The sequence below is a fragment of the Myxine glutinosa genome, chromosome 6 (assembly GCF_964187855.1).
Source record: "Myxine glutinosa chromosome 6, kmMyxGlut1.1, whole genome shotgun sequence".
Taxonomy (NCBI): Eukaryota; Metazoa; Chordata; class Myxini; order Myxiniformes; family Myxinidae; genus Myxine; species Myxine glutinosa.
Window position 1 is genome coordinate 4079974 of NC_136266.1, and position 15455 is coordinate 4095428.

Below are 15455 nucleotides of genomic sequence, written 5' to 3' on the forward strand. Positions count from 1 at the left end.
GTAGACCGCCTCAAGCCGGCCCACCTCGACGTGGACCATCCACCGCCAGTGGCCCGACCCCCACGTCGGGGCCGCCCCCCTGCGGGCGGACCCCCGGCACCGCCCAGCCCCGCCGCCACGCCTCCCCCCGGTCCTGCACCCATCCCAGGGGCAGCCAGGGGCATCCCACCTGGCATCCCTGCACCCCGGACGCCGCCGATCGCCAGGGGGCGCTTCGGCCGGGTCATTCGTCTGCCCCGCAAACTGGCCCTCCAGGTGCGCGGGAATTCTGGGGGGGCGCGTGTGGCGGACACAAAAGCCCACTGGCGTGGTGACATCATTCCGCGCACCAAGTGGGCGGTTGCCACGCCCGAGGGGTAGGCGTGGCCTCATGATATACACCGGGCGCGCAGCCCGGAGCGCGCCAGTGTTACAGTGAGCTCCTGAAATAAAGACGCTTATAAGTTACGGCTTGTCCGCTTCCTCCTTGCTCGCAAGCAGCGCGCGTAACGCCGCGCTTTAGCATAACAATTGTGCATTTTGTGAGGAAAGCACCAAATTTGGCACACTTGTAGACTATCATATTATGAAAAGATCTGGATATTGGGCCATCTCAGATTCAGAGATTTGATTTTTGCAAGATTTGCAGGTTTTGCAGATTTGCAAGCTGAGATTGCAACGCCAGGGACGGCCGACTCCTTCCTGCGAGCTGCCCACGTCACCCGCACAAGAAGAGCTCATCAAATCACTGCAGCGGCACGGCACATCCTGCAACACCGTGCGTATGAACGCCACTGTATGACGTATGCTGATGATGCAGAAGACCTGCCTGAGTTCGAAGACTGGTGTCACCAGAGAGGAGAAGACATTCCCAACTTTCAGTACTGGGCAACTGTGCTGGAACTAGAGATGTTGGTACTGGTCCACGTGCGTTCTCTGCGGCAGGCTTCATTCACGACGTACCTTGATGCCCTGACGGAACTGGTCCCATGGTTCCATGCCTTAGACCACACACACTATGCCAGGTGGGTCCCTGTTCACCTGAGGGACATGGTTGCACTCCCAATGAAGCACCCATATGGAGCCAGAGAATTCAGGGCTGGCAACTTCACTGTACAGAAGACGAAGAAGGTGTTCTCTTCGATCCCAATCGAATCGAAATCTTGCAAAAATCAAATCTCTGAATCTGAGATGGCCCAATATCCAGATCTTTTCATAATATGATAGTGTACTAGTGTGCCAAATTTGGTGCTTTCCTCACAAATTGCACAATTGTTATGCTAAGTTGCCCCACTACTCAGCCTGTCATCCTTCCGAGGTCGCCGAAATGAGCACCAGCTTACTGGGATGAATGAGCCATTCGAGGATCCTGCGAAGGAGAGACGCCCTGACCTGGATTGGGGCCAATAGTTAAGAAACTGCTTCGGCAGCCATATGTATCTGAAGATGGAGGAGTGGACATCATCATTGTCAGAGTTAACAACATTAAATGCGTGTTTATAAGCATTAACAACGTTAATATCATGTTTGTAAGAGTAAACCATGTTACATGCTCCCATGGGCCCATCATTTTTCCATCGAATCAACTTTATCACCGAATGCACCTTGGCTACGACCGTCCTCCATTGGGAGATGATCGTCTGTCCCATTTGGGACTATTCATTGTATCTAACATATAAATATCCCTATTATATAAATGTTCCATTTTTGAGCGATAAGGAATTAGCTTGAGGTGAGAGTTTGGAGTCTCATTTGAGTAAAATAATGGGCATCAATACAGCAACAAACAACATGTATTTTAAAGGCCATTTTCTCTGCGAGAGCGGGGGTTAGCCTTGCGGTCCCCATGACAATGTTCTCCATTTTGCCCTATTTTCTGCATCTCTCCTTGTTAACCCCCTTGCCCGCATTTCTTCTTCCACCATCTTTAGCCAAGTCTTTCTCGGTCTTCCCCGTCCTCTACTTCCTTCTACATTCATTTCCATCACTCTTCTCAACCAATCACATTCATCCTTCCTCAACACATGACCAAACCATCTCAACCTGTTCCTCTTCACAGCATCAATCACAGGCTCTATTCCCATCATCTTTCGCAATTCATCATTTGTCTTCCCCTCTCTCAACGATACTCCGCACATCCGTCGAACCATTCGCATTTCCACCCTTTCCAGCCTTCGTTGCTGCTCTACATTCATGACCCATGTCTCGCTCCTATAAATCATAACACTTCTCACACATGCAGCACACACCTTTCCCTTCAGCTTCAACGACACTCTCTCCTCGTCAGCACGCCACTCAGTTCCCGAAACTTCTTCCATGCACATCTCACTCGAGCAACCGTTGCCGAGTCTGATCCACCTTCTCCATTCAGCATGTCTCCGAGGTAGCAAAATGTTTTCACACCTTCCAGCTTCACGCCGTCCCCAAGATCCAACTCAACATTTCCTCCATCTGCAGCTCCCTCTGTGATGGGTATCAATAGCACCAGTAATTATTTTGCACTAATGATGCCAACACTTTGAAGTATTATTGATGAGCTTTTTTATTTCTTTATTTATTTTATTTTTGTATACTAAGTCGAGGCTCGTGTAAGAACTAACAAATATAACGTATAATAAAGGGAGCAGGAGACAAGAGGGGAAGAGAGAGGGAAACACAACAACCGTAGAGAACAGGGACATTGGTAGATCTATGGAAGAGATGGGGCTGGGGTACCTGGGATAAACAAGATGGAGACTACTCAGACTTCCAGGAAAGAAATTGGAATTTGAAGGAGGTGGATTTGGGGTGAATTAGCGGGGGTAGAAAAGATCAAGGTTTTGGATGGAGGAAGATAAGAGATGGTGGTGACCACCTGTTTTAAAGACCTGGAGGGAGGAGTGGGATTGAAGAGAGTGAGGGAGTTTATTCTAGGGGTGGGAGAAAAGAGGAATGAAGGAGTGAAGGTGAATAGAGAGTCTTGATTTTTTTTAGATTTTTTTTCATAGAACGATGGTCTTGGTTGTTGAGTGTGAGTCCCGGAGTTTGTAGTGATGACTGTGCGACAGAGGCCAATCGTGTACATGGTAGTCGAGTGCTTGATACCTGGTACTATATGCTTACAGGTGGATGCGGTTAAACCCAAGAAGAAGCTGCTGGAGATCACTCGGAACCTCACAGGAGGTTTTATTGGTGGTGGCAGCAGGGCCGCCGGTGCATCAAAACGGGAAGTTGTGCGAGGAGTGGGTGTGGCCAATGTCGAGCCCCCTTTGTGTGATAGGCCAGGTGGTGGTGCTGAAGGAAATCCTGGCTTGATTGACAGGACACACAGATGCAATGAGGCTACAATTAGTGAGGATAACGGACAGAAATCTAGGGTCTGGAGGAGATTTAAAGAGGTGTTCATGATCTCAGCTTTGAACAATGAGGAGGTGGATACATTGAAGGTGAGTAGTGAATGTTTAAACTTTTTTGTATCCCATTTGAATAACTGTTATTGTGTTTGTACATCTAGATTTTAAAAGTCGCACCACAGAAACAAAAGGCTAAGGTGGCGGGCTACCTGTCTCGTGGCCGAGGTGTTTACACAGAAAAGCATCTTGTGGTGTTTTGAATAAATATACTCGGTGGTTGTCATCTTGCACGACTTGGACTTCCGGTGACAAGAGCGCAAAAGTCTTTTTATTTTGATTACAGTGATCTCAGGCTCATGGAGCAACTCGTACGTCACACACATGCACGATGAAGACATTGGGAGACCGTTTACCTTTACCTAAATTACAAGGACGTTGTTCGATATATATATATATTTTTTTTTCCCGGACAATCCAATTTTCCGTTTGGGATTTGAGCTCGGGTTCAAATGGGAACATTATTATCAGATGGGAAATGGCCAAACCACAGCACTCTCCCCGGACCTCATGACGTTGATCATATTCACGGTTATCCCAATCACCAGTTACAGTAAAGCAGTTCTCCATCCAATGCATATCGTCATAAATTTGGTGCACCAATTGCATCATCACAGACGCACTGATGTGTGACTGATGGAGTGCCCTGCAAGGTAGGACAGGTATTTATAATCGATACATAAAACCAGTACTCGAGGGTTTAGTCTTTTTTTTTTTTAAACCATCTTGAGATCTTGTACGTCCACCAGCATGGGCTTGATTCTCTGTTTTGAAGGACCGCAGTCATGGATCCAATACTCTACCTGTGCGGCACCACAGTGACGGTTTACATTGTCGCCGATCAGCTCCCACCAGGCTTCGCAGGATAGTGAAAGGTTTGAGCTTGTACCGTTTCATCTCGGTAAGTTAGTACTCATTTGGCGACCTCGGAAGGATGACGGGCTGAGTCAACCCCACCTGATGTTAATTCAACGACCGACTGGAATTTGAACTCGGGACCCTAGAATCCCAAGACAGCACCCGCACCGTTATACATCATCACCAGGCCTCGGACTTGGGGAATCTGGGGTGTAAAGTGTAACCTCATAGGTCACATCGTCTGCCAGGTATGATCTTTTGAAGACTCGGCGTTCACAATACGACTCCAGAAAGGCTGAACATGACGGTGCAGTCGTGGCCAGAAATATTGGCACCCTTGGACTTTTTTCAAATAACTCACAATTTTGTCCAACAATAAGTTGATGCCAAGAGCATTTGGTCTCCGCAATTCATTATTTCACTGTTAATATTACAGAACCGTTGTTTTTGATTCAGCACTTAATATTTCCTTTTAAATCAGAAAATAAAAATAAATGGCATTGACAAAATTATTGACACCCGAGACTAAATATTTGGTGGTACAGAATTTGGACAAAATACCTTTATGATGTGAATTTAGTGTATATCCTTGTTATGATAGTATATGATATGAATTTAGTGTATATCCTTGTTATGATAGTATATGATGTGAATTTAGTGTATATCGTTGTTATGATAGTATATTATATGAATTTAGTGTATATCCTTGTTATGATAGTACATGATATGAATTTAGTGTATATCCTTGTTGTGATAGTATATGATATGAATTTAGTGTATATCCTTGTTATGATAGTATATGATGTGAATTTAGTGTATATCGTTGTTATGATAGTATATGATGTGAATTTAGTGTATATCCTTGTTATGATAGTATATGATGTGAATTTAGTGTATATCGTTGTTATGATAGTATATGATGTGAATTTAGTGTATATCCTTGTTATGATAGTATATGATGTGAATTTAGTGTATATCCTTGTTATGATAGTATATGATATGAATTTAGTGTATATCCTTGTTATGATAGTACATGATATGAATTTAGTGTATATCCTTGTTATGATAGTACATGATATGAATTTAGTGTATATCGTTGTTATGATAGTATATTATATGAATTTAGTGTATATCCTTGTTATGATAGTATATGATATGAATTTAGTGTATATCCTTGTTATGATAGTACATGATATGAATTTAGTGTATATCGTTGTTATGATAGTATATTATATGAATTTAGTGTATATCCTTGTTATGATAGTACATGATATGAATTTAGTGTATATCCTTGTTGTGATAGTATATGATATGAATTTAGTGTATATCCTTGTTATGATAGTATATGATGTGAATTTAGTGTATATCGTTGTTATGATAGTATATGATGTGAATTTAGTGTATATCCTTGTTATGATAGTATATGATGTGAATTTAGTGTATATCGTTGTTATGATAGTATATGATGTGAATTTAGTGTATATCCTTGTTATGATAGTATATGATGTGAATTTAGTGTATATCGTTGTTATGATAGTACATGATATGAATTTAGTGTATATCCTTGTTATGATAGCACATGATATGAATTTAGTGTATATCCTTGTTATGATAGTACATGATATGAATTTAGTGTATATCCTTGTTGTGATAGTATATGATATGAATTTAGTGTATATCCTTGTTATGATAGTATATGATGTGAATTTAGTGTATATCCTTGTTATGATAGTATATGATGTGAATTTAGTGTATATCGTTGTTATGATAGTACATGATATGAATTTAGTGTATATCCTTGTTATGATAGTATATGATGTGAATTTAGTGTATATCCTTGTTATGATAGTATATGATGTGAATTTAGTGTATATCGTTGTTATGATAGTACATGATATGAATTTAGTGTATATCCTTGTTATGATAGCACATGATATGAATTTAGTGTATATCCTTGTTATGATAGTACATGATATGAATTTAGTGTATATCCTTGTTGTGATAGTATATGATATGAATTTAGTGTATATCCTTGTTATGATAGTATATGATGTGAATTTAGTGTATATCCTTGTTATGATAGTATATGATGTGAATTTAGTGTATATCGTTGTTATGATAGTACATGATATGAATTTAGTGTATATCCTTGTTATGATAGTATATGATGTGAATTTAGTGTATATCCTTGTTATGATAGTATATGATGTGAATTTAGTGTATATCCTTGTTATGATAGTATATGATATGAATTTAGTGTATATCCTTGTTATGATAGTATATGATGTGAATTTAGTGTATATCGTTGTTATGATAGTATATGATGTGAATTTAGTGTATATCGTTGTTATGATAGTATATGATGTGAATTTAGTGTATATCCTTGTTATGATAGTATATGATGTGAATTTAGTGTATATCCTTGTTATGATAGTATATGATGTGAATTTAGTGTATATCCTTGTTATGATAGTACATGATATGAATTTAGTGTATATCCTTGTTATAATAGTACATGATATGAATTTAGTGTATGTCCTTGTTATGATAGTACATGATATGAATTTAGTGTATATCCTTGTTATGATAGTATATGATAGGAATTTAGTGTATATCCTTGTTATGATAGTACATGATATGAATTTAGTGTATATCCTTGTTATGATAGTATATGATATGAATTTAATGTATATCCTTGTTATGATAGTATATGATATGAATTTAGTGTATATCCTTGTTATGATAGTATATGATGTGAATTTAGTGTATATCCTTGTTATGATAGTATATGATGTGAATTTAGTGTATATCCTTGTTATGATAGTATATGATGTGAATTTAGTGTATATCCTTGTTATGATAGTACATGATATGAATTTAGTGTATATACTTGTTATGATAGTATATGATATGAATTTAGTGTATATCCTTGTTATGATAGTATATGATGTGAATTTAGTGTATATCCTTGTTATGATAGTATATGATGTGAATTTAGTGTATATCCTTGTTATGATAGTACATGATATGAATTTAGTGTATATACTTGTTATGATAGTATATGATGTGAATTTAGTGTATATCCTTGTTATGATAGTACATGATATGAATTTAGTGTATATACTTGTTGTGATAGTATATGATGTGAATTTAGTGTATATCCTTGTTATGATAGTATATGATGTGAATTTAGTGTATATCGTTGTTATGATAGTATATGATGTGAATTTAGTGTATATCGTTGTTATGATAGTATATGATGTGAATTTAGTGTATATCCTTGTTATGATAGTATATGATGTGAATTTAGTGTATATCCTTGTTATGATAGTATATGATGTGAATTTAGTGTATATCGTTGTTATGATAGTATATTATATGAATTTAGTGTATATCCTTGTTATGATAGTACATGATATGAATTTAGTGTATATCCTTGTTGTGATAGTATATGATATGAATTTAGTGTATATCCTTGTTATGATAGTATATGATGTGAATTTAGTGTATATCGTTGTTATGATAGTATATGATGTGAATTTAGTGTATATCCTTGTTATGATAGTATATGATGTGAATTTAGTGTATATCGTTGTTATGATAGTATATGATGTGAATTTAGTGTATATCCTTGTTATGATAGTATATGATGTGAATTTAGTGTATATCCTTGTTATGATAGTATATGATATGAATTTAGTGTATATCCTTGTTATGATAGTACATGATATGAATTTAGTGTATATCCTTGTTATGATAGTACATGATATGAATTTAGTGTATATCGTTGTTATGATAGTATATTATATGAATTTAGTGTATATCCTTGTTATGATAGTATATGATATGAATTTAGTGTATATCCTTGTTATGATAGTACATGATATGAATTTAGTGTATATCGTTGTTATGATAGTATATTATATGAATTTAGTGTATATCCTTGTTATGATAGTACATGATATGAATTTAGTGTATATCCTTGTTGTGATAGTATATGATATGAATTTAGTGTATATCCTTGTTATGATAGTATATGATGTGAATTTAGTGTATATCGTTGTTATGATAGTATATGATGTGAATTTAGTGTATATCCTTGTTATGATAGTATATGATGTGAATTTAGTGTATATCGTTGTTATGATAGTATATGATGTGAATTTAGTGTATATCCTTGTTATGATAGTATATGATGTGAATTTAGTGTATATCGTTGTTATGATAGTACATGATATGAATTTAGTGTATATCCTTGTTATGATAGCACATGATATGAATTTAGTGTATATCCTTGTTATGATAGTACATGATATGAATTTAGTGTATATCCTTGTTGTGATAGTATATGATATGAATTTAGTGTATATCCTTGTTATGATAGTATATGATGTGAATTTAGTGTATATCCTTGTTATGATAGTATATGATGTGAATTTAGTGTATATCGTTGTTATGATAGTACATGATATGAATTTAGTGTATATCCTTGTTATGATAGTATATGATGTGAATTTAGTGTATATCCTTGTTATGATAGTATATGATGTGAATTTAGTGTATATCGTTGTTATGATAGTACATGATATGAATTTAGTGTATATCCTTGTTATGATAGCACATGATATGAATTTAGTGTATATCCTTGTTATGATAGTACATGATATGAATTTAGTGTATATCCTTGTTGTGATAGTATATGATATGAATTTAGTGTATATCCTTGTTATGATAGTATATGATGTGAATTTAGTGTATATCCTTGTTATGATAGTATATGATGTGAATTTAGTGTATATCGTTGTTATGATAGTACATGATATGAATTTAGTGTATATCCTTGTTATGATAGTATATGATGTGAATTTAGTGTATATCCTTGTTATGATAGTATATGATGTGAATTTAGTGTATATCCTTGTTATGATAGTATATGATATGAATTTAGTGTATATCCTTGTTATGATAGTATATGATGTGAATTTAGTGTATATCGTTGTTATGATAGTATATGATGTGAATTTAGTGTATATCGTTGTTATGATAGTATATGATGTGAATTTAGTGTATATCCTTGTTATGATAGTATATGATGTGAATTTAGTGTATATCCTTGTTATGATAGTATATGATGTGAATTTAGTGTATATCCTTGTTATGATAGTACATGATATGAATTTAGTGTATATCCTTGTTATAATAGTACATGATATGAATTTAGTGTATGTCCTTGTTATGATAGTACATGATATGAATTTAGTGTATATCCTTGTTATGATAGTATATGATAGGAATTTAGTGTATATCCTTGTTATGATAGTACATGATATGAATTTAGTGTATATCCTTGTTATGATAGTATATGATATGAATTTAATGTATATCCTTGTTATGATAGTATATGATATGAATTTAGTGTATATCCTTGTTATGATAGTATATGATGTGAATTTAGTGTATATCCTTGTTATGATAGTATATGATGTGAATTTAGTGTATATCCTTGTTATGATAGTATATGATGTGAATTTAGTGTATATCCTTGTTATGATAGTACATGATATGAATTTAGTGTATATACTTGTTATGATAGTATATGATATGAATTTAGTGTATATCCTTGTTATGATAGTATATGATGTGAATTTAGTGTATATCCTTGTTATGATAGTATATGATGTGAATTTAGTGTATATCCTTGTTATGATAGTACATGATATGAATTTAGTGTATATACTTGTTATGATAGTATATGATGTGAATTTAGTGTATATCCTTGTTATGATAGTACATGATATGAATTTAGTGTATATACTTGTTGTGATAGTATATGATGTGAATTTAGTGTATATCCTTGTTATGATAGTATATGATGTGAATTTAGTGTATATCGTTGTTATGATAGTATATGATGTGAATTTAGTGTATATCGTTGTTATGATAGTATATGATGTGAATTTAGTGTATATCCTTGTTATGATAGTATATGATGTGAATTTAGTGTATATCCTTGTTATGATAGTATATGATGTGAATTTAGTGTATATCCTTGTTATGATAGTACATGATATGAATTTAGTGTATATCCTTGTTATAATAGTACATGATATGAATTTAGTGTATGTCCTTGTTATGATAGTACATGATATGAATTTAGTGTATATCCTTGTTATGATAGTATATGATAGGAATTTAGTGTATATCCTTGTTATGATAGTACATGATATGAATTTAGTGTATATCCTTGTTATGATAGTATATGATATGAATTTAGTGTATATCCTTGTTATGATAGTATATGATATGAATTTAGTGTATATCCTTGTTATGATAGTATATGATATGAATTTAGTGTATATCCTTGTTATGATAGTACATGATATGAATTTAGTGTATATCCTTGTTATGATAGTATATGATATGAATTTAGTGTATATCCTTGTTATGATAGTACATGATATGAATTTAGTGTATATCCTTGTTATGATAGTACATGATATGAATTTAGTGTATATCCTTGTTATGATAGTACATGATATGAATTTAGTGTATATCCTTGTTATGATAGTACATGATATGAATTTAGTGTATATCCTTGTTATGATAGTATATGATGTGAATTTATTGTATATCCTTGTTATGATAGTATATGATATGAATTTAGTGTATATCCTTGTTATGATAGTATATGATGTGAATTTATTGTATATCCTTGTTATGATAGTATATGATATGAATTTAGTGTATATCCTTGTTATGATAGTATATGATGTGAATTTAGTGTATATCCTTGTTATGATAGTACATGATATGAATTTAGTGTATATCCTTGTTATGATAGTATATGACATGAATTTAGTGTATATCCTTGTTATGATAGTATATTATATGAATTTAGTGTATATCCTTGTTATGATAGTACATGATATGAATTTAGTGGATATCCTTGTTATGATAGTACATGATATGAATTTAGTGTATATCCTTGTTATGATAGTACATGATATGAATTTAGTGTATATCCTTGTTATGATAGTATATGATATGAATTTAGTGTATATCCTTGTTATGATAGTATATTATATGAATTTAGTGTATATCCTTGTTATGATAGTATATGATATGAATTTAGTGTATATCCTTGTTATGATAGTACATGATATGAATTTAGTGTATATCCTTGTTATGATAGTATATGATATGAATTTAGTGTATATCCTTGTTATGATAGTACATGATATGAATTTAGTGTATATCCTTGTTATGATAGTACATGATATGAATTTAGTGTATATCCTTGTTATGATAGTATATTATATGAATTTAGTGTATATCCTTGTTATGATAGTACATGATATGAATTTAGTGTATATCCTTGTTATGATAGTATATGATGTGAATTTAGTGTATATCCTTGTTATGATAGTACATGATATGAATTTAGTGTATATCCTTGTTATGATAGTATATTATATGAATTTAGTGTATATCCTTGTTATGATAGTACATGATATGAATTTAGTGTATATCCTTGTTATGATAGTACATGATATGAATTTAATGTATATCCTTGTTATGATAGTACATGATATGAATTTAGTGTATATCCTTGTTATGATAGTATATGATATGAATTTAGTGTATATCCTTGTTATGATAGTACATGATATGAATTTAGTGTATATCCTTGTTATGATAGTATATTATATGAATTTAGTGTATATCCTTGTTATGATAGTACATGATATGAATTTAGTGTATATCCTTGTTATGATAGTACATGATATGAATTTAGTGTATATCCTTGTTATGATAGTATATTATATGAATTTAGTGTATATCCTTGTTATGATAGTACATGATATGAATTTAGTGTATATCCTTGTTATGATAGTACATGATATGAATTTAGTGTATATCCTTGTTATGATAGTATATTATATGAATTTAGTGTATATCCTTGTTATGATAGTACGTGATATGAATTTAGTGTATATCCTTGTTATGATAGTATATGACATGAATTTAGTGTATATCTTTGTTATGATAGTATATTATATGAATTTAGTGTATATCCTTGTTATGATAGTACATGATATGAATTTAGTGTATATCCTTGTTATGATAGTACATGATATGAATTTAGTGTATATCCTTGTTATGATAGTATATTATATGAATTTAGTGTATATCCTTGTTATGATAGTACATGATATGAATTTAGTGTATATCCTTGTTATGATAGTACATGACATGAATTTAATGTTGGTCCTTGTTATGATAGTATGAATGAATGATCGTTTTAAGGCCATTTTCCCCGCTAGAGCGGGGGATAGTCTTGCGGGCCCCATGTCAATCATGGTTCCCTTTTTGAGGCAGTTTTTATGGCCGGATGCCCTTCCTGACGCCAACCCTTAGTCGCCTCTTATGATGCGCAGGGATACGGTGTACCTATTCTAAACCGGGGTACACACCGGGATCATTCATCCCAGCAAGCTGGTACTCAATTTGCCGACCTCGGAAGGATGACAGGCTGAGTCAACCCCCTGGTGTTAATTCAGCGATCGACCGGGATTCGAACTCAGGATCCTCTAGGATCCCAAGCCGGCACCCAAACCGCGAAGCCAACACCAGGCTTTGTTATGATAGTATATTATATGAATTTAGTGTATATCCTTGTTATGATAGTACATGATATGAATTTAGTGTATATCCTTGTTATGATAGTACATGATGTGAATTTAGTGTATATCCTTGTTATGATAGTACATGATATGATTTTAGTGTATATCCTTGTTATAATAGTATATGATATGAATTTAGTGTATATCCTTGTTATGATAGTACATGATATGAATTTAGTGTATATCCTTGTTATGACAGTACATGATATGAATTTAGTGTATATCCTTGTTATGATAGTACATGATATGAATTTAATGTCGGTCCTTGTTATGATAGTATATGATGTGAATTTAGTGTATATCCTTGTTATGATAGTATATGATATGATTTTAGTGTATATCCTTGTTATGATAGTATATGATATCCACCGTTTGCCCTTCACGTGACTCGTGGTGGTCCCTCTCGGCTCTCCCCCCGTTGGTATTTTTGTGCACGTAAGATTGTTCACGGTTCTGTTTAAATATTATTTAAATATGTATAACCTTTCCCCTTCAGTGTTTTACTCAGTGGTATTTTACAACACGCTGTTTTTCTTCCTATTTAAAAGGCTTTTCTCAATTTCCTCTCCAACTCATTCCACCTCAAAAAAATGAAATTCAATATCTTATACGTCTCCCTCACTACATGGTCTAAATTCACATTCATTCCATCCCTCCTCCATCATTCTGAACCGGATTGCTAACTTGAAAATCACAACAAACCCAATTTGTTTTCAATGTTCGTCTTTCATTAATCATCCACTTTCTAAACTCCCCTCTTGCCCCTCCCATCCAAATCCCTCCCCTTGCACCTACACTCCTAAACTCCCCCCTTGCCCCGCCACTCTTAAACTCCCCCCCTACCCCTCCACTCCTGAACTCCCCCCTTGCCCTTCCACTCCTGAACTCCCCCCTTGCCCTTCCCCTCCTAAACTCCCCCCTCACTCCTCCCCTTCAAAACTCCCCCCCAACCCCTCCCATTCAAATCTCCCCCCATACCATTCCTCTCCAATTCTCCCTCCTCCCCCCTCCTCCTCAAAGCTGCCTCCTCCCCACTTCGTCTCCCTTCTATCTCATACCTCCACCCCCCCCAACCTTCTTCTTTCCTCTGCCCCCCTTCAAACAACCCCTCTCTGTGCCTCATCCCTTCACCTTCAAACCTTTCATCCTCCTCATCCTTCCCTTTCTTGGAACTCTTCTGCAATCGCTGACACACTAACAACTGCTCTCCCTACCTCCCCCTCTCATCCTTCATCTTACCCTACTCCTCCCCTCCCCTGTCCTGTACCCGATGCTCCCCCTCTCTCTTCATTAACGGTATGGACCTCAAACATCCGGGGCCTTCGCTCAAATCTGACTGATCTCTCCATACAGGTTGCTTCTGACAATCCAGACTTGATCTGCTTAACAGAGACTTTCCTCCTTCAAGATGTCTCTGATTCCTTAATATCTCTTCCTGGTTACTCCCTCCTCCGGTATGATAGACCTGAGCCTCGGCCTGGTGGTGGGGTGGCTATCTTTATCAAAAACTCTCTTCCTCACTCTCCTTGCACTGCCCTCTCTCCTCCTCACCCCCAGGAGTACCTCTGGCTACGGCTTCCTCTCCGCTCCCACCTTTTGTTCATATGTGTTCTGTACCGTCCCCCAAACAGTGATGACTCCATCTGCATTTCACTGTCTGACAACATGGACCAACTTCTATCCACTCATCCCAACTCTCTCTTCCTCATATGTGGTGACTTCAATTGTCATCATGCCACCTGGTTGGTTGTGGGTTCCTCTCTCACCAGTCATGGCACCTCAGCAAAGGACTTCTGTGACTCACTGGGATTGACACAATCTGTCAATTTCCCGACCCGGATCTCAGCCAATGGAGTATCTTCTCTTCTAGACTTGGTTATGACTAACTTCCCTGCTAATGTCTGCTGCTCTTCTTCTGCTCCAATCGGTTCTTCTGATCATGTGCTTGTCAAAGTGGACATCTCTCTGGCCATTCTCAGAGAGCCTCCTCAGCGTCGACGAGTCTGGCATTTCACTCAGGCCGACTGGGAAGGTCTTCAAGCAGCCATCAATCGTCTGGATTGGTCTCCCATCTCCACTGCCTCTGACATCAATTCTTCCTGGGAATTCTTCCAAAGCAAACTGATCTCTCTCATGCACAGATTTATCCCATCTCGCCTTCAGTTGTCTTACCCTTCCTCCCGTCCATGGTACACTGAATCTTGTGGTGAGGCAGTTGCCCTGAAACAACTTGCCTTTGCCTCTTGGAAGGCTAATCCAACTGAAGGAAATCTCAGTTCCTTCCACCAAGCTCGGAACAAGTGTGTGTCTACCCTCAGGAGTGCCAGGAAGCACTATCTCTCCTCACTCAAGAATGAACTCTCAAACCTGTCTCCTTCCTCCAAATCCTGGTGGCGTCTGGTCAAATCCGTTTCTGGTGTTTGTTCCCCCTCCATCCCCTCCCTTACCTCAAATGGCCACACAGTTGACATCGCACGTGACAAAGCCGAATGCCTCAACTCTGTGTTTGCCTCAAAATCCTTAGTCCCAAACCCATCTCTCTCTG

The 15455-nt window shown here is 36.1% G+C and overlaps 1 protein-coding gene across 2 annotated transcripts in view; it reads left to right on the top strand.

Annotated features, from left to right (window-relative positions):
• ERAL1 (Era like 12S mitochondrial rRNA chaperone 1) overlaps positions 1 to 15455 on the top strand; it is a 94614-nt gene that overhangs the window by 43219 nt on the left and 35940 nt on the right. For both annotated transcript variants that reach the window (XM_078779565.1, XM_078779566.1), the window contains one exon: positions 3084 to 3404. In XM_078779565.1, coding sequence (XP_078635691.1) covers positions 3084 to 3404 — 321 coding nt within the window. The remainder of the gene's footprint in view (positions 1 to 3083; positions 3405 to 15455) is intronic.